The following is a 27476-nucleotide window of genomic DNA, read 5'->3' on the forward strand; positions in this document are numbered from 1 at the left end:
CAGATAATTAATCAAAGAACTATAACCAAACAATAAAGAATTTAAGAACATACATATAGTATATAAAAGCGGAATAGTAAATAGTGACAAAAATATAAAAAAATATTTATCTTCAACGTTAAACAGTTTCATATTATGTAGTGAATTATATACTATACATACATATATACCCACGTGAAAATAGACGGACGGAAACTTAATATACAAAATACATGCATACTTAAATCGATGAACAATCCTGTGCGACGATTCAGAGTAGATTATAAAGATCTTTCATAAAATATACTTAATAAGGATATGAATTTTTGAAATGTACAAGACAATGATACAACCAATAAATTAATAAAAATTTGAAAATAATTATGCGTGTTTCCATTTTTTGTCATTAACGAATTTATATGGTAGTCAGGGGACTTTCTCTTTAAACAGTTTACATATGTACATACATATGTACATATATCAACTCACGGTAATAATAAACTGAATATTGGATGATTTATTTTGTACAAATTTTATTTTTGTGTTTCCAATCTTTTAATTCTAATTTAAAAACATAAACCAACACTTAATTTTAAACACACGTCAAACTATATTATATATACAAAATATGCCTTAGTATGTACGCTTTGCTAATGTCATAATATGTAACTTAATCAATTACAGACATTATAAATTTAAACTACATAGGGTGCTTCAGGGAGGCAAACAGTTTTCATTAATTAGAAATTGCCTATATTTTGGCTTACATGATTCGGAATGCTATTTTAGTTACGCATTCTATACTCAATAAAGTGGTTAGTGAAGGTTAAGTTGTGCATATTTTACGTTTTGCAAGAAATTAAGTAAATATTTTGTTAGCAAATTTCACAATCTACATATTTTTATGATATCTTAAAATATATTATATTAATTACGACAATTTCTTTAACTTTAACAATATTTCAGTATGTTTCATTGTGAGTGTAATACATCATCTACATTTTAATGTTCAACTAACATCTATTAAAAAGCTCTCATATACACATTTGTGTATATACATACAATGACACTTATTTGCATAACTAATAATTGTACTTAAAAGTCATGAAAACGAATTTGCATTCATATGCATTTATATATAACCGGGTCTGTGTACATAAGGCACAAGACACATTCCTGATAAGTTGTGCTGTAAACTGTATTTATTATTGTAGTATGTACATATGTATATTAATAGCATTTTCTATTCTGCGTACCTTATATTTTCCCAATCCGATTTCCATATACATATGTATATAGATATATAAATCTACGAATGTATTGAAATGAGAATTGTCAATGTAATTTGCTTGAATTGCTGCCTATGTCAAATTTCGATAAATTTTTTCTAATTTTATGTTCATATGATTTGCACCATGACTTGGGAAATTAGAAAATTATATAGATCATGAGAGTTCGCCAATCGGTGCATTTTGTAGCCACAAATCGTGTATAAAGTTGTATAAATTGTCGCTGACGGCCACCTGTATGAAGAAAACCACAGACAATACATTTATTAGTCTGATTAAAAAGAATAAAGTAAAATTAACACGTTCGCGGACGTGAATGCTATAGCATTAATTTTCATACTGATGCAAAATGACGTGAATGCTATAGCATTCAAACTTTAAAGCCAATTTTTATTCATTTAATTTTATACAATCTTAAGTTTTTGTAATTAATACACATTTCAAAATAATGACCAATTGATTCAGTAGATACTTTCATATTATTTTATCTTTTCTCAATGTATTTACAAATTCATTCACGTCATTCTGGTTGAAAAATATTATCTATATCGTCGTGGATGCTATAGCATTCATTGTATATAACGGTTAAAATACGATGTTCTGACTACTCTTATAATATATGTCTAATTAGATTTCGGATATTACAACTAGTTTCAAAAATAATTGCCTGTATATTTTTGCAGCTCCCTAAAATTTTTTGTGTCCGCGAACGTGTTAAATGGAAAAGTTAAATTTTTCATACCTTATAAGGCGTTGGGTTGAGTGTGCGCTTGTGATCATTCCGCAGGGTTTTAAGCGAAATCTTTACCTTTTCGCGCACTTGTTCTAATGTGGGCAACTGTTGTGTAATTTTGCCGTCCTTCCAATATACTTTGTACAACAATTCAACATGCGAGGGAATTACGTAAGCCCGCTTCGACTCCTGGAAGGGATGACGGCACAAAACTTTTTGACCAACACTTGGAGGCGGCTCCGAAACCTTCTGTAGTAAATCAATTAGTGCATGTCCATCAGCACTGTATAATCTGGAAATATTCGGCCGATTTACATATATCAATAAAATGTGGCATAACCAATTATAATACGCAATGTACCTGTAAGCGTTCTTGTTTCCCGGCATTGTGACCTTTTCGACATCTTGGCTCAATTTAATGCGTGGTTGTCCATTTATTTCAACGAGCTTGTACACACAACCGAGGGCTGGCTGTCTTTGGCATGTTACTGCAATATCGTTTTAAATACGTATATTATTCAATACTAATGGATATACATTTAAGTTCTTTGGACATAGTAGCATACATATACATATACGTATGTATGTACATATATAATGCATATATGGATAAATTTGTTGCTTTAAAGCAGTGAAGCAACAAAATTTTTGGTTATTCCTTAACAATTCTTATACACTTGTATGGGGTTAGTAACTCTTAATTTGAATTGCAATTGTAGGATACTTTATTCATATCTGCACACAGAACTTACCTAAATGAGTACCGATTCCGAAACAATCAATTTTATGACCTTGCTCATTCAAGCTGAGAATGGTGTCTTCATTGATGTCATTCGATGCAACAATTGTTAACTTATTGAACCATGGCACCTTAAATCTTTCGGCGACCTTTTCGAAAGTTTCGCGTGCCAAGCAAGATAAGTAAGCCAAATCTCCGGAGTCGATGCGAATACCAACTGCATGATAGCCCAAATCGTTGAGCGCCAATGCAACAGCACAGAAATTTAAAAGCCCGCTTCTATGGACGGAATTCATTTGAGAGAAAATATGGAGTAGAAAATTACAAATGCAAAATATAAATAACACAGTGAAATTAAAATTCACATTTTGTTTCGATATTGAACTAGTTAGATACGCCTACAAAGATTACTAAGTTAATGTGACCGTTCCAATATTGTCCAAATAGGTCTGTGCTTACAAATGTCAATTCGGGTTCATTGAATTCTTAGATTTTCAACATTTTTGTTTTTAACAAATTACAATCATATTACCCTATTTCCATTGGGGGATATTTGAACGGTCGGCAGTCGATGGTTTTAACTATTAAGTAAATATATTTGACTTCAAGAATCGTGCTTTTGCATGTTTGATTAAAATACTCCCAAAAGAGCGAATGTGTTTAAAGGTGAAACTATTTCGCTGCTTCTACTAGAAATCGTTAACCTACAAGCATGATTGGTGATCTTATATCACATACTAATTGTATGCTTGTAAGCACTTGGAAATATGTTTGTTATTACAAATCGTTTATATCTATTAAAAATGTGTGCAGCTACGTATTCAAATCTGTGTTCCATTTACAAAAAGAATATGTGGATAAATACTACTGTATGACCAGACAAAACCACACGAAAGCTAATCAAACAAAGTTAACTGTAAAAATAAAAATGCACAAAAACACATAAGCCATGCAGTGTGCTCTCTCGGACACAATTTCACTATATTTCTTTAAATATGGATAAACAAATGACGGGAAAAGACTCATGGAAATTCAACGACAGAAAACAAATGTAATTTCTCGCTAATATAAGACATGTACCTTTTCGTCCTTATGGGTGTAACTTTATATGAAAACGTACATAAGTAGATAGGTATGCACCACATTAGTATAGTCGACATTTTGTTAACAACAATTGTTATGAAGATAACATATGCGTTTTGTTGATGTAGTATGTAATGAAGTTTGCTGTAGAGCTTTGAAGTTAAACTAAATATTATGGTTCTTCACATAATTGGTGTGCATGTGAGTCGCCTTCAATCCGCGTAATACACACACATCTAGTGCAATAATGTTTTATTTGGCAGCACGCGTAATCACAAATGTCATTTTTTGCTTGGTTTTTTGTTTTTTTTTTTTTATTGGAAATATACTTATGGATTCGGGCTTACATACCTCTGCCAAAATAGTGCCGGGAAGTCATTTATATTTAATTTTGGGGTTTCTCATTTTAGTAAATCATAATATGTGTTCAAAGGAAACCAAAAGTAATTTTTAACAATCACATCTGAATATGTAGACTAGGTATGCATGCTTAAATTAATATGTATGTATTAATGTGTGTTTATATGGTAGGAATGGGATAACGGTGAACAACTATGTATGTAATTTGTATTTTAAATACAAGTTTCAGTTTAAACAAATTTATGGCTTTTAAAATAATATAAGTTTGTATGTAAATGAATGTCCATCCTTCAGAAAAATTAATCAATTGAACAATTTATCTATAATATATTACGGATCCAAATAAAACGTATGACCTTAAGCATTAACATTTACGTTATGAGTGTAGATATTTAGTACTATGGAACTTTCCCGCATGTTAATTTATAGAACGATTACAAATTTGTGTTTTTTAAGTTTAAGGATGTTAACAGTAAAATAAAAAAATAACAAATCATTATTATACACAATGCATACATAAATTGTAGTGTAATGTCAAAAAACATGTTTTTAGATTTAAAAATTCGTTCCTTTCAATTGATAGCAGCTCGAGGAAAATGTATAAATGCAGCCTCGAAACTTGAAGCCTTGAAGTTGGTAAAAATTACTCCACTTTTTAGGAAAGAATTCAAAGCACTTTTATGAATATGTGTGTATTTAATTGCCAATATCTTTCTTTAATACATACATGGATAGTAATGTATAGGCCGAGGAATAATTTTAATCGCAAAAATATATATAAAGATATTAGAGAACGCTCTCGAGAGTTTTAAAGCCTAATATTGATTTACCTGAATGACTTCGCGACATATTTTGGCAGATACGCGTTTGGAGCAGAAGAAGTTAGAGTTTGTCTATCTGTTGTCGTGTTTATAGAAATGATATTAGGTTTACTGGCTGAATTTAAGTGCGTACTTGATTCAACTGCATCATTAAGGTCCAGTAATGCACCAATACATGGTCTTTCATTCGTAGCAACTAGACTTTCATTTCTCGCATGCACGTCATTTGCGGTAAAATATCCATTAACTGTCTCCTGCAGAATGTGGCCGTTAGATTGAGACAAGTTGATAGGAATATCGTAATTGATTGTCACACTTTTGTCTTTGCTTGACTTCGAAGTTTGTACTTTGCTGTTAAATACATTGGTTTATATGTACATATACGAACTTATTTCGCAAACTAAGTAAGCTAAACATTTATATAGCGGGACAAGACATAATAACACATTTTATTAGTGAAATATGAAATATGATATAAATTACCGCTTATCCTATCCAATTTGAATAGGCATAAACGCGTGAATGTATATGATGACGTATCCTAAAAATAGAACACTAAAATATTTTGTATGGACGTGCATTTTCTATACTGTTTGTAATTTGTACCTATGTATGTTACATACATACATACGTTAATGTATGTATACTACTAGCTTTGAATCTGTGTTAAATTTGACTTGAGGTAAAGCTAAATACCATAAGTGTGATAAGATTTCATGGAAAATGATGATATGTTGTTGTTCTAAATGTATAAATGTTAACAACAAAGTATAGAAAAATTGTAGTTCCGAGAGAATCTGCCTAGAAGCGAAATACCTCTTAACATCGTACGTATCGACTAGCGCCATGAATCCATCGGGAAACGCTATTGCATAGGACACCATTGCCGCCAATTCGCCCTCACTAGACTCCTCCTGGGATACGTCGAGCACATGGGCCAATGCCTGACGATGTCGGACAGCGTGATCCAACAGATCACCAGTTATACCTGGTGAATCAATTTCAGATAATGTTCATAAACGATATTATTACATGAATTCTCCAATGTACCTGTTGTCTTATGTCTCAGTAAGCGGGTTTTTAACTCTCCAATTCCAGAAAATGACGTTATATAAGCATGCGCATGGGTGCCCTTAACAGGTATATTGAAAAGTTTTCCTGCTAGCACGTTAGATGTTCCATCAAAGCCCCCTTGACAACAAAATATTATATATGTTTAATCGGTAAATTTCTCATTTCTCACGACGAATTACTTAATTGTATGAAAATTTTACACCTTAAATACAAATGTATATGCATATGTACATAGGTATATCCAAAAACAAAAAAAAAACAAAACTCATATTACACACTATGCTTCCGTGATATATCACACAACACACAAAGTAGAGAAATTCTATAGTATTACGCATAATCCTTTTCGAGGGTGCTTACATACGTCAGACGTGAAAAATAGCCCGACACCAAATGGTACGCTAATTGAGCAAAACAAATGCTGTACAATATATGGGTGTACTTCTGTATGGATAATGCTTTCAGCACAACTTTCCATTTGCTATTTTCCGAAGGAATTTCCCCAGTCAAACAAAGACACTTTCTGCTGTTTATTACCTTGAATATTGCTCAATAACAATAATCGCAAGGGTATGAAATACACATGGACATAGGCATGCATGTGTATTCACGAACTAAATGTGTTTGTGAATATATAAAGCGTTAATTTACTCTTGATTCATGCTCCATGATATGGTATTGCGGCATATAAAAGCGCTTGCATGCAAACACATCATCAAGCAATATTCGAAAAAGTATTTGAGCTGAGCAAATAGTTGAAGTATTTAAATCAATGAGACACCTGTATAGGTGATGGATCTATAACACAGTACTTTTAATTGATTATATGTAATAAGCATGCGATTAATACCGTGGCAACGTGTAATTCGATTGCAAAACTACTTCTTGTAGCCTTTCGACTTTTGACGTGTTCGGAAAAGGAAAGATACATGTCTATATTATAGCAATCGAATCAATGTAAAATATACCGGTGTAAGAATATTTTGATGCCGATAATCCTCCATCTGGGCCTTGAGCACGACGTAGGCCGAATTCTAAGAGTTTCACGTGTTTTCCAGCCACCATACGATAACGAGCAGCATTCGTTGCCATTAAACTAAAATCAATAAAAATGAAATATGCTTGAAATACATATGTAGTAGATACAGTTATGTCAACGTTTAAACAATTAATGTACCTCGCATAATTCACCAACGTCAATAATGTTGTTTCCAAAAGCTGCACAATTATCAAAGGTCCTTCAACTTTGATAATAGGTACCCTGTTTCATTTTGAATACAAATATGTAATTGCTTTTATAAACATATTGTACTCTATCAAAAAGTTCATTGCCATTAAATTATTTACACTCATTTATGTGGGAATATATGTATATATGTACATATGTAGGGATGGAATATTTGTAAACAACATTGCAGATAATTCATAAATTATAAAATCAATGTGCATTAAATCTTTCTAATTTAAAAAAAGAAGTTAATAATTGGTTACCTTGGAAAGGCCACTGTACCCTCATCGATGGCGTATAAGGTAACATCTTTTGCTGTCAAACTGGCTAAGTATTCAAAAAAATCATTTTCTACACCTTCGGGTAATGTTTGCCTCAGATAGTCAATATCTAATAAGAAAATTATGTACAATGTAATTTATTTTAAATAATAAAATAGAAAAGAATTTTCACCGCTATCTGAGTAGTGGAAACTATCTAAAAATTTTAGACATTCCTCCAGTCCAGCAAATATGGTGAATTCTCCATGAAATGGGTTCGTTCGAAAGAACAAATCAAATACCGATTGGTCATCAGTTTTTCCCGACTTCCAATAAGCGTATGCCATCGTAATCTGATAAAGATCTAATAAAATACATTATTTTGCTAAAAGTTTATGAAAAAAATTATTATTTAATAAGTAAGTAGCAAGTAATGATATAATGCGTGATGTGACTGCTTCAGACAGAAAAAATTCTTATGAGAATATGTTACACAGTTTCTATAGACAAAAAGTAAGTTATAGATGAATTTATAATCTGAATACATGGTGACTTGGAGAATAAAACAAAGCATTAATTAAACAGACTCACCTGTTAAAAGAGGCTGGACAACACCATTTTGATTCATGCGCCCCCGATCCATAAATTGACCACCCGAATTAGAACTTTGAAGTTGGCTCATTTTAATACCTTATCTCTTTTTGTTACAAAAATATCGGCATGCAGTCCCTTTATGATTTTCAAATTTATAAATTAATTTACTGACTGACTTTTTAACGAATCTGAAAAATAATTAGTTCAAAAGAATTAACAACAGTTTTATAATGCAATAGTCTTTGAAAATTGTAATATATGAAATAGTTGTTTGAAACACATTGGAAGAGGAAGAGGATGGTATATGTTGAAACCTTTTTTACATAACCTCAAAATTTATGTTAAAAAATTAAATATCAAAGTTTTTCGATTATTCATTTTGTAAAGGACAAATTCTTCCATCAAATCTGGTGTAAACTTACCTTATTATAACACAAATATACTGTATTTTTTTACTTAAAATATAAAGGAGGAAACATTATTTCCGTAAGCTTACACCAAAATTCGTGTAAGAAAAATTTGTTTACAATATAAAAGTAAAAAACCTAAAAATGGGTTTTCTGAAATTTTCCCATAAATTTTGAAGTTATGTGAAAAGTTAAAAAAGCGTTAATACAAAAGTAGTAGATCTCTTCATTACTTGCAACTTTGTCATATGACTCTTTTAATAGGACTCTTAGTTTTGACGTAAATCGAGATAAACAATTTTTAACCCTTAAAAATTCAAACATATGTACACTTCCCTTTTCCCGACCACACATCTATTGAGCGCCAAGTACACCCTAAAGAGAGTACTTCGAGTACTGTATTTAAAGATTTACATGACACACATATTGAAATGCACTTAAAGTTGTGCTATTTGTGTTGATCAAAATGCAAGTACATAATCACAATATTACGCAATGTTTTGTTTCTTTTTTGTTCAAGGACAAAATATTGTTAAATAGTTCATATACAGTTTCTCCTTTTAATCAATAATGTATCATTTATTATCTTCTAACTAATTTATAACTCATTTCTATTCTGATTAATAAATAATTATCTTTAATTCTCTCTCTCTCTTAGTAGTGTAAATATATTGAAATCTAATATATTACACTGGTCTACAATAGTTTTGTTGCCTTATCGGCTTTGGATATATTTGTACCCACGATTCATGAAACTATCAATAATTTTGTAAGACTTGCTCTTGTTTAACTTTATGTTAACAAAGTAGCAGTTATCTTTATCATATGGGTATTCAGACCGAAGCTTGTTAATTTGGTAATTCGTTACACGGTAGAACGATAGTCTGTTCATTTTACAAAAACAAAATACATGTAAAAAACTACCGAATAACGACTAACGAATTAACAAGGCTGGTCTGAATACCCCTAATGTCAGTAAGGAAATATTAATGTAAACAGAGAGAAAACTGTCTAGAAACCAATGCTATACTTGATTAAAACATTTTCCAGTAGATAATTTCTTTTTAAGGACCAGAAACTCTAACTAACTTAATGCTCATATTTGAACTTCTTTTACTTCTTTGCCGGCGAAAACAGCGCTTACGCGATTATAGCCGAGTTAACAACAACGCGCCAGCCGTTTTTTTCGCTATTTGGCGTCAATTCGAGATACCAAGTTCAGCCAGGTTCTTCCTTCCTGATCTCTCCAACGGGGTGGAAGTCTTCTTCTTCTTCTGCTTCTACTGGCGAGTTCTGAATCCGAAACTATCAGCAATAAACTATTCCAAAATTCTCTTTCCTGAACAGTCATAAGGTTGATAAAATCGGTGTATTTCATTATTTGTCACATATAAGGACCTTCAAGTATTTCACCATTCAACTTTTCTATACTAAGCTTCGGAAATTTTCTTTAAATGTTATTAAAACAATATCCTTTCACGTTCTAAGCTTTTACTACTGGTTTTATAATTCCTAATTCGATCGCGTATTGAACCAATGAGGTAATTCTCAGAAAATAACTTTGGCATTAAGGAGACTGAGAATAGGGATCACGTGGTGCTTGTGTGCGTAAGCACCTGTTCTAACTAATGACTTAAGTAATAACTTTTATTGCTGAAATGCAGAGAATAGATCAATATTAAGATAGGCATTTATCATGAAAACAAAAGCACATTCAATACCTTAATGAAGAAATTCGTAATCTGGACTTTTGAAAACATGAAAACTTACTAACATATCTAGAACAACAAAAAATATATCTGTTTTTGTTGTATTATAAAAATACCTGATAAATTAATTTTATACTGCCGATTGGCGTTTATTCTAATTTTCTCATTTCCTTCCGTTCATTAGGCTTTACGCCAAATATCACTTACCAAATAGAGATTTCACAACAAATGTGTTTCTCGTGCTCGGTTGTACTGGAACTTATCCATTCACCCCTTTAGAAAAATGTCTAATAGAAATTTTAGATAATTATACCATTTACTTGAGAATACTTCTTTTATCAAATTTAATTTAAGATATATATGGTTGTGAAAATAATACAGATTTCTGTGTAAAAATGTCTTATATTGTTCTTATCATTGCCATTAGTAAGATTTTATAAGTACTTATGAATGTATTTATCTACATACAAATGTTTATCGTTACTTCTGCTTATACGCAAGCCACTTGTACATATGTATATAATTAGAATATTATGATTATCAACCGGTATGACTATAACTATTCACTCACTGCACTCATAGCACTAAATAAGACTAAGACTACTTTTTAAATTTATAACCCCAATTTTGTTTATTTTGTGTTACTTAGCAGCGACAATAAAACGTTTATACAATGAAGTAAGCATTGCATTGGTTTTGCTTGCAGTGCTTATAAGAGCGTTAAACCAATCAAAAGTGAGGCACATGTGAGGCGCAGCTGAAGGTTGCATGAAGGTCGGAGGGAGATTCTCCTGTCTACTTATTTTTCATTTTACTTTAATGAAGTTGCAACTTACACAAATAATTGCAAACATATACTATATATATAGTAATATAGTACATACAGCCAGTGTATAAAAGTCTCTCAGGATAAACAATTAAACATCTATTAGTTCTTTACATTTAAGTTTCCCGGTTTTACTGAGTTATGAGAAGTATTTTAAAATGTTAAATTCTTAAAAATTTTGTACTGATATCCTTTTTGCGTATACACTTTCAACTTCCTTCCGTCACGAATTTACTAATAATTTTCCCTCGTAGGAGAATGTTATTTATGATAAGAAAACGTCTAGTATGTGATTATATATATGCACAAACACATATGATTTGTTAAAAAATTCAAGCTGTCATATCTGACACTTGGACAAAATATTCAAATACGATTTTGTCGATAAAGAAGAATATTCATATATTGCCAAATTGTATTCCTTTATGCTGACCACAAACGACGCATTTGAACAGATGTAATTGTTAAGTAAGAACGCCTAATACAACTGTTCCCACAGTAGTCGATCCAGAGAACGTAAAGTATAGAGAAGGTGCAGGTTCGACTGCGAACATTTGTTAGATTTTGTGTGAGGAATTTGCCGCATTTGTTAACATTGTACATCGAAATTCGCTTCACAATTTTAACATTGCTTACAATTCTCTCACATATTATAACAGAGAATATGAAGAGACAGAAATATATGTATTTACGGCATATGATGACAAGGCATATATGCCGAAGCATAGAATATAAAGAGACAGAAATACACTCCCAACGAAGAATTTCGTTTTGCTTTTCGTTTATATTTTTTATGTCTCACACAGAGAACGTAAACACATACTTTTATGTGCTCTGTAATGACAAGGCATATATGCCAAAGCAGAGAATATGAAGAGACTCCCAACGAAGAATTTCGTTTTGTTTGATATATTTTGTTTCATTTTTGACACCGAAAAATGTGTACAAAATACATGATGTTCCCTGTCTCACATACGCAAGAATATGAAGAGACATAAATATATGTATGCATGAATATGAATATGAAGACATATGTATGTAAACATATGCATGCATTGAATATGAATATGAAGACATAAACATATGCATGCTGCTCCTTATGATCTCCCAACTTTGTTATATTTTCAGCTTCAATTTTTCAACTTGGGAATCGCAATGCATGCAAATAAGTATGTATGTATGCTTTTGCGTTTTGCCGTCGGCAATTGAATATTGACTTGTACACATAATTATGATATGAGTACAATTTTGTATGAATGCATGCATAGTAATATTTAGTCAATTTGGACTTGCATATTTAATAATTTTCTTTGATTTTTACATAATATATTATACTAATAAATATTTTTGTATTATATTTCCTACTAATAGAAATTAAGTTTATCACAACAATATATGCGTACATATGTACACACATCATATTAACGTATGTCTCTGCACATGCTCATATCATAATCTTATTATCTGCTCATATGACTGCATGTATACGCATGTGCGCGTTCAGAAATTCATATCATGATTTTATCACTTACATATCAATATATTACATGTGCGCGCATTGATCTGTATGTTCATATATTCATATATACTTATATGTGCATATATTTGGACACACTTGCGAACAAATAACGCACAAGCATACAAACATACATATGCGTACACATGTGAATATGTCACCAACAAAAAATTGAAGCATTGTTCTATAAAAACAACAACTGCTCAAATAGAAGAAGCATCACAAGTCAATATGGCAGCTGAATTGGCGAAGCCCAAATGTAGTAAATTCTACAACAAAAACGATTTCATTCATAAACGCAGGCGCATATGCCACAAGCGACCGCGCTTCATTCATATAAACAGACGCCGTAACATCTCCCCGAGCATGCCTTTGCCTACAAGCGTCTTCTCGCGACGATGGCAAAAGCTAAAAATCATAAATTGAACATCTTTCTGATGCTTCTTCACAGAAAGAAGTGACAAAAGTGGCAACAACGGAGTTGTCGATTTATAATATTCAATTCTAAAATATTTTTCCGTAGCTCGCAAAAATCAGCGTCGATATGTAAGCAAGTTCATACATATGCATACATATTTACGCTAGATCTTCTGCTGAAGCTGTTACAGCGGCAAGGGAAGCGGTAACAATCGGCAATCGTTTGTTAGTTTCTTTCGCGTCCCGTCGCGTCAGTGCTTCGACAGATTGATGTGCTGAACACATAGAACGCGAAAGACTGCAAGCGCCATCTGAATCTGATATTGAAATACACACATTCTTATCGACACAGTTATTTAGACAGCTGCACAACTACATAACTGTGTCCATATGAACGTGTATATTTTAATATTTGACAGATGTCGCTTGCAGTCATCCCCGCTCAATGTGTTCAGCATTTGACTCTTTGACAAAACGCCTGTTTCGGCCATTGGTTGATCGTGAAAACGGAGATGCGGAAGATGCGTGCGACACTTGTTATTATGAATGTATGTACATATGTATGTGGCTCGCATTTGTTTTCGTAACATACAGACAAATGTGCCAAAGAAATAATATACATATGTATGTATGTATATGCCATAGAAATTCTATTGGTACAAATATGGAAATGATAACGAAATAATGCGAATATGCATATTTCATGAAGGTCATTAATTTTTTTTGAAGAAATGAAGATCATTTTTCACATCTTCACTTTGTAATAGTCGAAATAAATATTAATTAATTTAAAAATTAAAAAATAAAAATAAAGAGAAATAACATTAAAATAATTTTTCCTTATTTTTCCTGATTTTGTAAAAAAAATTAAAATTTTTACCATTTTTCGGAAAAAAATGGTTCATTTGATGCATATGTGACAATGGTTCATATTATATAGTACAATATAAGCATGCATACATATGTATGTGACACATAGAATGCTTTTTTACATTCTCTGTGTGCCTTTGTATATTTTGTATATTTTTCTACGAAGCAAATTCTCTTTATTTATTTTCAGTCATTTACATATATTTCTGCCACTCCACGTGCTCAATTCTGCTAAATAGCAGCGAGAACGGCGAATTCCTTACACAAATTCTATCAGCTCTGTTAGCCGCGCAATCGAACCGTCATACAGATTTCGATTTGCACCTTCTCTATACTTTACGTTCTCTGCACGTACATCGCTGCTAGTTTCGATATTTACCCAAAATATTTGCCAACACCTCCACACATGGTGGAAATTACTATATTCCAACTATAGAAGCTTACGACTGACTAATAAAATAAAGTTCTACTTTTACTCTTGAAATAATGTTTACAAATATTTAAAATGACATCTATTTATGCTCGGAAGAATTCCTACCTATTTACTTTTACTAAATACATTGCGGACCTTAACCAATAGACTGGTATTTTTTTTTATATGCAAGACAAAATTCTTTAGCGACAGTCAATACAAACTTTTCAAGAAATTTAATTAAATTTTGTTTATTAGAAAGCATCAACTCTAGGAGGATCTGCAAATAGTTCTTCCTTTTTACGGTCACCAAAATAGTATTGTTTTAGCCGTTCATTACGCATTGCCTGTAAGTTATGATAAGGTTTGATTTTGTCCAAATTGTACACACATTAAATCTTACATGGAACCTCTTTAGTTGCTTCTGCACACCAACACATTCTCCGAAATCTGCTATAATATCAGCACACATCTTTTGACCCCTTTCAACTCCATAAGCTTCAAGGCATTCCATCATTTCCATTTCCATCTTTCCACACTTCTCATAAGTTTGGTGATTGATTAAACATCCAGTCAAATCTGTAAATGGAGTACGCAAAAATGGTCCCAAAGACATTGCAACTGTTGAAGAAGAACAAAATTAACTTTCACAAGTATTTGGGAGACGATTTTTGTGCCAAAGGAAATTATAATCTGTGTTCCAGACTTATGGTTCTGAAGCAGTGACGTAACATTTCTTTTAAACAAAGTATACTTTCTTGACGATTTGTACTAATTAGTAATGTACCATATCCCCAATTAAAAAATCTTGATACTTAAAAAATTACATATTTACCTATTTATAAGCAGTTTATTAAATTTGTTCCGAAATAGTAGTGCACAAAAATGTATAAACTAAATTATTATGCTTTGGAAACGTCAAAGCTCACAGCTGTTTTATGATAATATAGTGGTTGGTAACGAAGTGGAACGCCATGCTTAAAAATTCTTCAGGCAGATAAAGAAGTGTGTACAAAGTGGCTATGTTCATACTAGTTGAATACCTTGCATTTAAAAAGTAATATCGTAACATTATTAATATGAAAAATCAGGATCTGGTTGATTACCTTAAATACTGTAGTGTATGCCAGTTTTGTCAATTACGTTATCTCAAAGCTCGTGGCAATGAATATCAAAATAAACAAGAGTATTTTGATCGGGTACCAAACTAAAAATCGAATATAATTTAAGAACTATCTTAGTTTAATTATTTCAAATATTTCAGGTTAATGTGGACTATGAAGAGGAAATAGACTGGACCGGGGATCCTGCCAATAAAAAGAAACGCCAAAATGTATGTCCAACGTGTTTGGGCTTATTTTCAGAAGAGTTTAAAGAACAACTCCTTCAATCCATCGAAAACACTGACATCGATAAATATGAGTGCGATGGAATTGTTGTTGCCATTAGTATTCCTATAGTGCTACAACTACGGCAATTGTCCATGTGGTACGCCTTATTAGATAAGTTTGGAGATAATATTAACTTAGATCGGGCACCCGACGTATCTTTGAAAGAAGCAATAAAGTTGATTTTAAATCCGACTATTTGCGAAAGGCTAAATAAATCATATGATATCAGCAACGGCTTAATGTTAACTATAAACTTAAGTCATTCGGAAGAACAAGAAGGAGTCAGTCAATTAGAAAAATTGAATAGCTTGGTTTATCCACGAAAAAAGGGTCAGAAATCGGAACAAATTTCAAGGTCATTAATTGAGAAAAAATATACACCTCTAAGAGTCAGTTCCGAATTATTCAAAAATGCATTCGTTGTGCCTCCATCAATACCAACCGAAAGCCTTAAATTCGATTCAGTTTCTCTAATTGGACCTTCAACATATGTAGCTGGGCGATATAGAAAGCTTTCCCGAAAACTATCACATACACCATGGGTTTTGAATGGCGAAAGAGTAATGGACGACAGCATAGAGGAGATTATTATTCGTAATATAGCTCACTATTTTTGGTAAGGAACAATTTTAATAAACCAAGATGATATTATCATTATTTAATACTAACCTTTTTTCATTTTAGTGATGATCAAAAGAAAGTTAACTTTATGTCCAGTGGTCGAGAGGACGTGGATGTTAGGTGCCTTGGAGCAGGACGACCCTTCGTATTGGAAATACCCAATGCTTTTCGATCGTCTCTGTCTTCTGCTTTAGCCCGTGAAATGGAGGAAAATATAGATGTCTCTCAAAAGGTATCAGTTCGTGATATTCAGATAGTTAAACGGGAAGAATTAATACATATAAAAATGGGAGAAGAGCAAAAAAGAAAATGCTATCGTGCACTTTGTCAAATTGGCAACATAGTGACAGTAGATATTTTAAAACGGCTGGATTTTCAGAATGGATTTGAAATCCAACAGAAGACCCCGATACGCGTATTACATCGCCGACCCCTCCACACAAGACCTCGAACAGTGTATAGCCTAAAGCCATCAGTTTGTAGACAAAATAAGAATTTAATTATATTAGACATCGTAACACAAGCAGGTACATACATTAAGGAGTTGGTGCATGGAGAATTCGGACGAACTGTACCATCAGTGGCGTCATTGATTGGACAACATATTGATATCATAGCGCTTGATGTCGTGGAAATAGATTTGGATTGGCCACCTTCAGTTTGCACATTATAAAAACGACAAATTTTTCTATGACACTATGTTGCTATATGTTGATATTTTCAATTTCAAATAAATATATACAGCACCCATGTATGTATTTAAATTGGTTCGTATATTTGTTTATATGTATTGGGAAACGTCCACTTTTTTTAAATATGCCACCTTTAAAATATCAAAGGAATTGGAAATATTTTTTTCAAAACCACAATGCTTATATGTTTTATTCAAATTAGTGTTTTTAAGTTAATTACAGATATTTTTGGCGTTAATGTCGGGCATCCATTTAAAACCATCTTTATTTACGATAGCGACTTTGAAATTCTTCTGATTTATTACAAGACGCTTTTGTATTTCCTTAACACAGTGTTCAAGAATCGTATAGGCCTCATTTTGGTTTAAGCCATTTTTATATTCTCTGTCAAAAATACTTTGACAAAACATTGCTCCGTAGCCTTGGCCACTGTATTTTACTTCAACGGAATTAGCTAAATAGTCGATGAAGTATAATGCTGATTTTTGTGTTTGTTCGTCATAGCTAAAATTTGTATACCACTGTAGGATTATTTTTTGAACATACATGTATGAATATAAATTTTACCCTGCTATCATCATATTAACTTGGTATGGTGTTCTGCTACGCAAGTAATCCGCAAGGTTCTTTCGAGTAAAGTGTGCTGCCTCCTTGGGTGAAAGCTCGTAGTTGTTTCGCATTTTGTACAGAGCAATATTTTTGGAAATAAATTCCGTGAATTGAACAGTATCGCCAGATTCGCCCATTGTGGCAAATACAAGACTATTGTTAATCTTGTGAATTTTATTTTCATCTAGTAAATTAGATACCTTCGATTTATCAAAATTCCATTACAAATACTTGTTTATTTTTATTTACCTTCCTTCATAACAACAATGGACCGAGCTTGAGTTGTTTCAGCTGCAACAATAGCAAAGTCTTCTCCACGTATTCCCAAAATTGTCTCCATCGTATATAGTTGTGCTTATTTTATTTATATTAATCTACAAAATTCCAAACAGAATGTAGTTATAGCCGGGAATGACAAGTCAATTCAGTCATTCGGACGTATTATAGCAAAGTTGGTTGTCCTTACACCATTGTCGATAATGACGTACACTAGCCGCTTTTGAAATATTTATATTTTTTATTTTTACTTATGCAGAGTGTTCACTGGCAAAATCTTAAAATTAACTCACATTATTTCATTTTTATCAACACTTTGCACCATTCCTCTAATATATTATAATAAATATAAAAAATGTTTTAAATTTCAACACATAAATCAATTCAATTCATTTCTTTAACTTTTTTTGTTGGTAGGTGTTTTGGATTAGATATGGTATCACAAAACTTATTGACACGTTTTCACATAATGCCAACCTGTTTTGACACATCATTACCTCTGTTGGTAAGAAGAAGAAACGGTGCAACATCTAGTACAACACTTTCTTTTCTATATTATTTGTGGTGCATGCGTGGTCAAATTCACAAAATTTATTTATTAAAATAATCATAGATAAATTTAACACAATAACTGTTAAAAATTACATAGTTTTGTTAAATGTCCGATCCGGTGGTGGAAACCGTTGCTGATGCCGTTAAAGATGCGGTGGAAAATGCAACCAGTGAAACTATAACAAATGAAAAAATCCCAGCTACACCAGAGGGCATTGTAGTTGCATATGGAAGTTTAGTGGTAATGGCCATGCTACCGATTGTATTTGGTTCAATACGTTCTGTTAAATTGCACAAACTCAAAAAGGTAATTAGAAATTGTATGAAAAAGATGATTTCTGCATATTCGTGGTGCAACAACAAATACTATAAAATACATTTTTTGTTAACGTATCTAATTTCAGGTGAGTGGGGAAAAAGCCGAAACAATGACCAAAAAAGATGCGATGTTCTTCCCTATAATAGCCTCAGCCGCTCTCTTTGGACTTTACATGTTCTTCAAAATTTTCTCTAAAGACCATATAAACCTACTCCTTACTGGATATTTCTTTTGTTTGGGTGTTATCGCATTAGCACACCTTCTTAGTCCAATTGTCAATTCACTGATGCCTACGGCTGTACCGAAAATACCTTTTCATATGCATTTTACCAAAGGTGAAGGAAAACACAAAGAGGATATTATAAATTACAAATTTTCAACGCATGATATCATATGTTTGGCCATTTCGTCAGGGATCGGTGTATGGTATTTATATAAAAAACATTGGATTGCCAATAACATGTTCGGACTAGCTTTTGCTGTGAACGGAGTGGAACTACTCCACCTTAATAACATTGTCACAGGATGTATACTTTTAAGTGGTTTGTTTTTCTACGACATCTTCTGGGTATTTGGAACAAACGTGATGGTTACAGTAGCCAAAAGTTTCGAAGCGCCAATTAAATTGGTTTTCCCACAAGATTTACCCACAAATGGTCTAAGTGGAACCAATTTTGCGATGTTAGGATTGGGTGATATAGTAATTCCAGGTATTTTCATAGCGCTACTATTACGCTTCGATCATAGTTCCAAGCGAAAAAGTCGCATTTACTTCTATTCTACTTTGGTGGCGTATTTCCTTGGACTTATGGCAACTATTTTTGTAATGCATGTATTCAAACATGCGCAGCCAGCACTACTCTATCTTGTTCCTGCATGCATGGGTACTCCATTGTTGGTGGCGTTGGTGCGAGGCGAACTGAAAAGTCTTTTTGCGTAAGTTTTATAAGTATTTGATAGAAAGTCTTATATAATAAATAATTGGTTGTTTCAGTTATGAAGATCATCCCGAGGAAAAAGCTGAGAAAAAAGAGAATAAAGAAATATCTGCTAGTAGCAGTGGAGCAAATAAAAAGAAAGAATCAAAGAAAGCCAAATGAAATTCCTTCGGTTGTAATTCGTAATATATATATAATTATAAAACAAAATATTTATGGATCGTATTTAAGAAAAATGCTTTTGTTACGAGTTTAGATTCTATTTACTCGCATTTGAGGTCTGTAATCGGTCCAAACCAAAGTTAGTTCAGAAATGTATTTGTAGACATATTCATTTGTTGTAAAGAATGCAAAAGACTAATTACAAACATTCAATTGGCTTGCAAATCCGAATATTTACCTTATATTTTTTTATCAAATTTAGATATTTAATGAGTACTATAATTCATTTTGTTTGGTTTTTTGTATAAGCTTTATAAGTAAAAATGAAGGCTAAACTATACGGATAGGAATTCGGCGCACAAGAATGTATATAAAAATTATGTATGCAAATAATTCTGAAACTCAAATTAATTAAAATCCGATGAAAATTTCTTAATTAAAATAAAAACGGTTCTTACATTGATAACTTGTTTAAGTAAACCATCTACCTAAAATGATTTCTTAATCGAATCAGATGTATGCGAATTTATTTCTTAAGATATGTAAAATCATTAAAAATCAATATGTTTCCAGCTGTTCAAGTGGGAGCCATTTTGAACTCTCTAGAGCGTCATATAACAGACGATCTGCATCTAATGTCTCCCGATTTAACTTGTCTATATCCAATGTGTACTTGTGTTCCACTAAAGCGTAGTCATCGTCTTCACCAACATTAGTTGTATTATTAGCAGCAGCTGTAGCTGCTGCTTGTTGTTCATATTGTGCCGCACGCTGAGCACTCCACGCCTCTGCATGTTGAGCCAATGTTTGTGGATTGGCATGAGACTGTGCTATTGATTGTTGATAGTATGCACTGTTGGCATCTGATATAGCTCCTGCTCCACTCTGATCATAATATCCTTGCCAAGAATTATAGTTCTGCCAATAAGTGCTGGTAGGATCATAGTATTGAGAATAGTCCGCAGTTGTTGCTGTTGTGGTTGATGTCCCAGTAATACCAACACCACCATAACCATAATTACTAGTTGTACCAAGTGCAACTCCTAATTCATTCTTTGGTTTTGGCACAGCATTACAAATTTTTATTGGTTTAGTTCCCAAACCAATGTATCCATTCATATCATACAATGCCGACTTTTGTTCGTCCTCGATGCCGAATCGTACGAACCCGTAGCCTTTCGAAAACCCAGAACTATCCAGAATTACTTTGGCAGTTTTTATAGAAGTATATTTTGTTGAAAACACCTTATAAAGTTGATAATCATCGACATCTGAGCTTAAATCTCCAACCCATACACTGAATTCTCGCTCGTTTCCAGGAAGTTTATATGAATTACTTGCGCTATTTAATCGAAAACGAACAATCGGATTAGTTCCAGGAATGGGTTTGCCATTTAGTTTATGCATAGCATCCATTGCACTTTCGTCAGTCGCAAAATTAACAAAGCAGTAACCAGCCGGCTCACCAGTATATTTGTTCCTCATTAGTCGGACTGTTGTTGGTTCCTCACCCATTTTGCGAAAAGCAGCTATTATGAAATTTTCCGTCATGTACGGCTCCAACTAAAATTATTTATAATTCGGTTATATAGAGAAATGCTTTAATTAGTTAATTATCCTTTACTTACACTACCCATCCACAATTGACAATGAACAGATGACGACATCTTGGTATTGTTAAGTCCTTTCCCCAAAACAAAGTGGAACAATAAATATTTATATATATATTAAATTATAGATCTAAAGTTTATAGCGTCGAAGTCTTTAAAAATGAACAACACCAATAACAAACATTTTTTTTGACGTTCTATTATTTATAACCCAAATGTGTTCTCGTCGGTGTCGTAAATGTCAACATGTGACATTTTGAGAGCTACTAAAATCAATTCAATGCAATAATTCACAATAGATTTTAGCTGTCATTTTAGCCGAAGAAAAGGTAAAGATTTTTAAATAAATTTATTTGCCATCACTGGTAAATGGATTGTTAGATAAACTTGCTCAGGTGGCATTTGGAGTGATTTAAGGTTTTGTAGAAGTGAAGAATTTAAAATGCCGAAAAAGAAAACTGGACAAAGGAAGAAAGCTGAAAAGCAAAAATTGCGCCTCAAAGAGATCAGGAATCGTGAAGTACCACTTGCAGACATGCCCTGTAATGCACCAATGGAATGTGAAAAGTGTGATAAGAAGCAGAAGAGTAGAGCATTTTGCTACTTTTGCCAGAGTCTCCAACGTTTGCCAATATGTGCTCAATGTGGAAAGATAAAATGCATGCTGAAAACTGGCGACTGTGTTGTAAAACATCCTGGAGTATACACCACTGGTCTTGGTATGGTCGGGGCGATTTGTGATTTCTGTGAAGCTTGGGTGTGTCATGGAAGGAAGTGCCTTCAAACACATGCCTGCACTTGTCCTCTGCAAAATGCTATTTGTCTGGAATGCGAGCGAGGAGTTTGGGAGCATGGTGGTCGCATTTTCAAATGTTCATTTTGTGATGGATTTTTATGCGAAGATGACCAATTTGAGCACCAAGCGTCATGCCAAGTTTTGGAATCGGAGAATTTCAAATGCCAGAGCTGTAACCGGTTGGGTCAATATTCTTGCTTGCGTTGTAAAACTTGTTACTGTGAAGATCACGTGCGAAGGAAAGGATTCAAATATGAAAAGAATAAAGCCATTCCATGTCCGAAATGTAATTATGAGACTTCTGTCACAAAAGATTTGAGCATGTCAACGAGATCTCATAAGTTTGGACGTCAACAACAGGGGGCACCAGTAGATAGCGATGACGAATATGGAGGATTTTCATATTACGGCGGAGGTGCTTATGGTGCCGGGGCCAGCTCCAGTTATGCTCAGGAAAATGAAAGTGACGAAGACGAGTATGATTACGAAAACAGTGATGAGGATACCGAAGAAGACGAGGATAGTGACGAGTCGCAGGAAGCAGAACAAGACAAAGATAAATAATAACAAAAAATGCGACATAGCGTTTTTTATTGATCTTGCATTTACTATAAAAAAATTGTATATGTAGTGCAAATAGTGCAATGAAATAACCTAAATAAAAACACATATATTAAATTTCCATCGAAGTTATGAGTTTTCAGATTCCTTAAATCTGTAAAAAAAAAGAAATAATTTTTATTTCTTCTTCGATTTTTAATATATATAAATATTGTACATACTTGCACTTAAGGCATGTAAAGAACACAGTTTGCCCTTCATCTGCAGAACGCAGCTGCAGTGTCGCATAAGACATTTGCATATTGCCACATTTTGGACATTTGCGTTCAACAACCGGTCCTTCAGCTTCATCATCTGGGTAGCTTTTAGTTTTGTCAAATACCTTTTCTGGATTGTAACTGTTGAAGTGTATAGTGTACTCAACGTCTTGCGATCCAAAAACTAAAAATTCATATATCAAAATTAGTTCCAAATATGCACTTTGTATTGTAGATTGAAAGCACTATAAATTCACAAAATACTTTACCGTCAGGGGGAAATTCCTTTTTGCAATTGTAACATACAACATATCCTACTGTATTTAATTGCGGAAGAATGGATCCACATACTGGACAAAAGCCGGGATGTGAGTTGAATGTCTCCATATTTATGTTTTGATTACACTACAGACCATAAACTACCACTTCATTAGAGCTCACATGTGAAATTGTCAGTTTTATCACAGAACGTAAATTATATACGTTCTCTGGTTCTCTGATATTGTGGTCTCAGTAGATCACAATAGTTTGAAGGTAATGTCGATAAAGGTGTTCACTATTCTTAAACGCAAAGCAAAACATTTTGAATATGTCTAATGAGACCATAGCCTAATAAATCACTGGCATAATATTTTTTACGTAAATTAGGTTACTAGATTACTAAAGAGAGGGCAAAGGATTATTTTATTGAAATTTATTTATTTTCTTTTATTGCAATTTCCTAATTTAATTGTTGCCTGCGCCTAAAAGGCTATATTGCGAAAAATGAGTTCTTAATAAAGTGATGTTATTTTTAGCATGCATCATTTCCCTAAAACTTTGAAATTTAATTATCATTGTTGAAAGTATTCTTTTCCACTTTGAAAAACTTGAAATGGATTTAAAATTTAATCACTACTTTTTTTGAGGAACTCCCGATATTTTTCAAAAATTAAGTAAAGAGAAAATAGTAGGCATGAAAGGTTTTGGAAATAAAATTTGTATAGAACCAAAGTATATATTATAAATTAAAAATACATCATATTATAGTTTTATTTATGTACATACATATGTTTGTATTTTAGAATGGTATTTCGACGTTATGACAGAGATGTTCATACTTACACATTTAAATCTACATATGTATGTAGGTACGCAATGTGTATGTACTTATTAATTTTGTTTGCGGAGAGATGAGTCACTCAGTGTTACTGTCGTTAGTAATTGCGCTAAAACTTGTTCCACCAACTGACCATGAACTTTACATCAATAATCCTTTTGTTTGTTGGTATATGTACCTAATTACTTATGTACATATTGTAAGCCTTTTAGTTAAAATAACATGAATGTTGTTGTAAGCTTATAACCGTCGCCGTGATACTTCTTTTAAGTTTTAATTTAGTGTGGATCAAAATAAACAGCAGTAAAACCAGCTCCCTTTAAATATACCACTGATTCTCCAATTGCCTGAAAATGAAGAAATGAATGCTTTTGTTTTATAAACGATTATTGAGGCAAATTAAGCTCCTCCAAAAAGTTTAAAACCGTAACAACCGATATGTGACATCATGTGAAAAAAGTCAAAAAACTATATAAAATTTCCACCTAAGGGTCTATTTATTCTATTCACCTTCATAAACACGAATGGTGAATTTAAAGAAATCCAACAATAACATGTTGAGCTTGTATTACACATGTATGTACATATGCATGTTATTGAATAAATGAGTACCAAGGATTCAATTTGTAGCGTCGCGTATTGTTTTCACAAAAAACATTGCATATGACTGCACTTTGAATGTACATATGTATGTATGTATATGCAGGCGATTGAGATTTCTGCGACACTGACCAAATTTTGATGATTCATTGACAAATGTAACTACATTTGTATTTGTATTACTTACTTACGTCAAGGTCGCGAACACTAGAGGTTGTAGTGCTAGTGGCTTTGGATCAATCAAAAAATACGGGGTAGTTGTTTCAAGCTGAGAAAGAACATTTTATAATTGTATTTGTATATATGTGTTTATGTATACATATGTATATATCACTATTTTTGCACTCCTTGAATTCGTATGTACATATGTATACATTTCTATCACGCTTTTGTCGGCTTAACCGTCAGGTTTGAATGTTGGTTTATACATACATATTTGTCTGCGAACATACAATTACAAATACATAACGCAATCATTTTATTCACAAAGCAGAATAGCAAATTAACCGTTGACGGCTTTTAACAAACCGAATATTGGCTGTGAAATAAATAATGGTAAGGGAATTATATTTTAAATATTATTCTTATACTTCTTGGATCAGCAATAACTGGAATAAACCCAATATTATTTGCAAATTAATTCTTTAGGTTAAGCGTTTTGCAAATAACAACACCGTTTTCATTTCTGCCGAAAGTCGAACTATATATTATGTAAGTATGTGCAAATATACATATATACATACATACATATGTACATACATAATGCATAATATACACACATCTTTAAATGTTTTATTATTGCAATCAATGCTTGAGAAAGAAGGCAGATTTAAACATGAATTTATAAAAAATGCCTTTCTTTCATAATTTTCTAATTTATACATTGTTTTTGTGTATATATATTTATATACAAACATATGAACGTGCATTTGCACGTGTATTAATATTTAACCAAAGATAACTTGTAGATAGCATGACTTCTCTGATTACAGTTTATCTTCTAAAAGTCTCAGAATAACAATCAAAGTGAGAGATTGGTGAGAGGGTTGGGCTAAAACCCGCGAATTTTATACTAATACAAAGCACAAGGCTTCCACAGATGGAGAGAGAAATATGAAATTGCTATTTAAAAAGATATTGTGGCCCATTCTTGCTTTTGTATTTTTGATTCTTGATAATGAAGATGCGCATACTAATATTTTTAATGCATATCTTAACATTGATTTGAGAACATACCGGTACAGTTAAATCAAATTGCCATAGTTCTAATTATGCTTATGACCGAATGTACTCCATTCCATTTGAAGAGGGGTAATTTTTTCTCGTTTTCAGACAGCGGATATCGGTATGTTTGATGCAATATTATGATTGATTTTTCATAATGTGGAATTTACGTTTAATATTTATATTCATACATATGTATGTACATAGTACATGCACATATAGCTAATAAATTCGATTTTAATGTGTGCAAAATTCAAACACAATTATGTTAGGCAAAACTCGAAAACCAAAAACCAAATTCGCCTATTATTTTAACAAAAACCTTAGCAAATATTATATTTATTTATATGTACATATGTATATACAATATCTGTGATGGAAACTCTTTTCAAAGTTATGCATTTCCATTTTTATATCAACTAACTCGCGAAAATGTAAACGTAAGACATACAGATACGTACATACATATGTACTTACTTTCGAATGTTTATTTATAAGTTACACAAATAGTAAGTACCTGCCCTTATGAGTGCCTTGCGAAAATTCATGCGATATGCATACGATAAACAAATCAGTGTACCTAACAACTGCAAAAACATGTGCCAAATTCGGCTGATTCATGCTTACGCCAATGCAGGCACCTCCAAGTGTGCAAAAACAGTTAGGGAGTATGGTGAGCAGAGTTCTCAATGCTGAATGCACTGCTTCAACTATACGAAACACTTATGTACGCACGCATATTTTGCGAATTTGGGAGAGCATAAATACTCGATGATGGTGGAGAGCAGTCTTCCTCAACGCGCACACTCAAGGATGCAGGGTGTAATTTTGCAAAATATCAATAGTTCTACGTTGATGCGTACAAAATATACTTATTTGTATGTATGTATGTAAATATATTAGAACATCCACATATGCAATACATAATATGTATGTAAGTAAATATGTGAAATTTTGAATATTTGAAGCCATAAAACTTAATTTTAGATAGAATTAACTATGTAACTGTGGTTTTTTATGTTTAACTTCAATTGTTGTGGCATATGAGTAAATGTGTGGCTGTTAAGGATTTGAAATTGTAGTTTATCTTGTTGCATGCCTTTGGCATGCCTATAACAAATTCGAAAAGTACAAATTCACTGACAGTGACATTGCTGCAGTAGTAAAACTAGAAATAAGCCACCTTATTAATTTATGAAAATCGCATTAATAGAGCGGGTATGTGTGTGCATATAAATCCAAATAAGAAACATGCAGGTTAGTTAGCACTGTAAAGATACATTAATAATATGACTTATACATTCTAAATGTGTATGACTCGGTTATATCTACATACATATGTATATAAATGTCAAAATTTGTTTAAAGTAAAAAAACATTGTTTCGATCACTGCAACAGAGCGGAGCACCGTCACCGAATAATGCCAAGTTATTTGATTCCGTTCTACCACT

At 32.6% G+C, this 27476-nt stretch overlaps 8 protein-coding genes across 21 annotated transcripts; 3 read left to right on the top strand and 5 right to left on the bottom strand.

The window, feature by feature from the left end:
* Positions 1 to 487: 487 nt before the first annotated feature.
* LOC105229294 (nicotinate phosphoribosyltransferase) lies at positions 488 to 11628 on the bottom strand. Of its 14 annotated transcripts, none has more exons than XR_007423492.1 (15): positions 10745 to 11074; positions 10484 to 10563; positions 8158 to 8348; positions 7760 to 7930; positions 7570 to 7696; positions 7256 to 7339; positions 7047 to 7174; positions 6055 to 6195; positions 5821 to 5992; positions 5014 to 5355; positions 2754 to 3019; positions 2363 to 2489; positions 2011 to 2293; positions 1236 to 1502; positions 488 to 1175 (listed from the first exon to the last, which is right to left on the bottom strand). XR_007423492.1 is itself a non-coding variant. In XM_049461387.1 (15 exons), the coding sequence occupies exons 3-15, from the start codon at positions 8246 to 8248 to the stop codon at positions 1425 to 1427; spliced, it is 1908 nt and encodes a 635-aa protein (XP_049317344.1). In that variant the 5' UTR covers positions 8249 to 8348; positions 10484 to 10563; positions 10745 to 11074; the 3' UTR covers positions 488 to 1424. The 14 variants fall into 14 exon arrangements, 11 of the variants coding, with proteins under 11 accessions (XP_049317344.1, XP_029407425.2, XP_019846953.2 ...); XM_049461387.1 differs by adding an exon at positions 3821 to 3842 and having other exon boundaries at positions 488 to 1502; positions 5138 to 5355; XR_003845978.2 differs by lacking the exons at positions 5014 to 5355; positions 10745 to 11074 and adding an exon at positions 11113 to 11612 and having other exon boundaries at positions 10484 to 10549.
* A 2747-nt stretch (positions 11629 to 14375) lies between these two features.
* On the bottom strand, positions 14376 to 15292 carry LOC105229292 (NADH dehydrogenase [ubiquinone] iron-sulfur protein 5). The gene is made up of 3 exons (XM_019991398.3): positions 15153 to 15292; positions 14721 to 14938; positions 14376 to 14664 (listed from the first exon to the last, which is right to left on the bottom strand). The coding sequence occupies exons 2-3, from the start codon at positions 14931 to 14933 to the stop codon at positions 14572 to 14574; spliced, it is 306 nt and encodes a 101-aa protein (XP_019846957.1). The 5' UTR covers positions 14934 to 14938; positions 15153 to 15292; the 3' UTR covers positions 14376 to 14571.
* A 43-nt stretch (positions 15293 to 15335) lies between these two features.
* LOC105229295 (putative tRNA pseudouridine synthase Pus10) lies at positions 15336 to 17083 on the top strand. The gene is made up of 3 exons (XM_011209482.4): positions 15336 to 15516; positions 15582 to 16324; positions 16393 to 17083. The coding sequence occupies exons 1-3, from the start codon at positions 15397 to 15399 to the stop codon at positions 17000 to 17002; spliced, it is 1473 nt and encodes a 490-aa protein (XP_011207784.1). The 5' UTR covers positions 15336 to 15396; the 3' UTR covers positions 17003 to 17083.
* Positions 17084 to 17178: 95 nt separating this feature from the next.
* On the bottom strand, positions 17179 to 18083 carry LOC105229296 (probable proteasome subunit beta type-2). The gene is made up of 3 exons (XM_011209483.4): positions 17880 to 18083; positions 17589 to 17814; positions 17179 to 17525 (listed from the first exon to the last, which is right to left on the bottom strand). The coding sequence occupies exons 1-3, from the start codon at positions 17968 to 17970 to the stop codon at positions 17234 to 17236; spliced, it is 609 nt and encodes a 202-aa protein (XP_011207785.1). The 5' UTR covers positions 17971 to 18083; the 3' UTR covers positions 17179 to 17233.
* A 292-nt stretch (positions 18084 to 18375) lies between these two features.
* LOC105229297 (minor histocompatibility antigen H13) lies at positions 18376 to 20343 on the top strand. The gene is made up of 3 exons (XM_011209484.4): positions 18376 to 18765; positions 18863 to 19713; positions 19772 to 20343. Exons 1-3 carry the CDS (start codon positions 18565 to 18567, stop codon positions 19875 to 19877), a joined length of 1158 nt encoding a protein of 385 aa, XP_011207786.1. The 5' UTR covers positions 18376 to 18564; the 3' UTR covers positions 19878 to 20343.
* Positions 20344 to 20387: 44 nt separating this feature from the next.
* On the bottom strand, positions 20388 to 21729 carry LOC105229298 (tRNA selenocysteine 1-associated protein 1). Its single transcript, XM_011209485.4, has 2 exons — positions 21506 to 21729; positions 20388 to 21440 (listed from the first exon to the last, which is right to left on the bottom strand). The coding sequence occupies exons 1-2, from the start codon at positions 21542 to 21544 to the stop codon at positions 20436 to 20438; spliced, it is 1044 nt and encodes a 347-aa protein (XP_011207787.1). The 5' UTR covers positions 21545 to 21729; the 3' UTR covers positions 20388 to 20435.
* A 100-nt stretch (positions 21730 to 21829) lies between these two features.
* On the top strand, positions 21830 to 22972 carry LOC105229300 (zinc finger protein 330 homolog). Its single transcript, XM_011209487.4, has one exon. It carries the CDS (start codon positions 21930 to 21932, stop codon positions 22845 to 22847), a length of 918 nt encoding a protein of 305 aa, XP_011207789.1. The 5' UTR covers positions 21830 to 21929; the 3' UTR covers positions 22848 to 22972.
* LOC105229299 (DNA-directed RNA polymerase I subunit RPA12) lies at positions 22845 to 23564 on the bottom strand. The gene is made up of 3 exons (XM_011209486.4): positions 23371 to 23564; positions 23066 to 23285; positions 22845 to 22998 (listed from the first exon to the last, which is right to left on the bottom strand). Exons 1-3 carry the CDS (start codon positions 23486 to 23488, stop codon positions 22974 to 22976), a joined length of 363 nt encoding a protein of 120 aa, XP_011207788.1. The 5' UTR covers positions 23489 to 23564; the 3' UTR covers positions 22845 to 22973.
* Positions 23565 to 27476: the final 3912 nt, after the last annotated feature.

Source organism: Bactrocera dorsalis, unplaced genomic scaffold (genome assembly GCF_023373825.1).
Source record: "Bactrocera dorsalis isolate Fly_Bdor unplaced genomic scaffold, ASM2337382v1 BdCtg029, whole genome shotgun sequence".
Taxonomy (NCBI): Eukaryota; Metazoa; Arthropoda; class Insecta; order Diptera; family Tephritidae; genus Bactrocera; species Bactrocera dorsalis.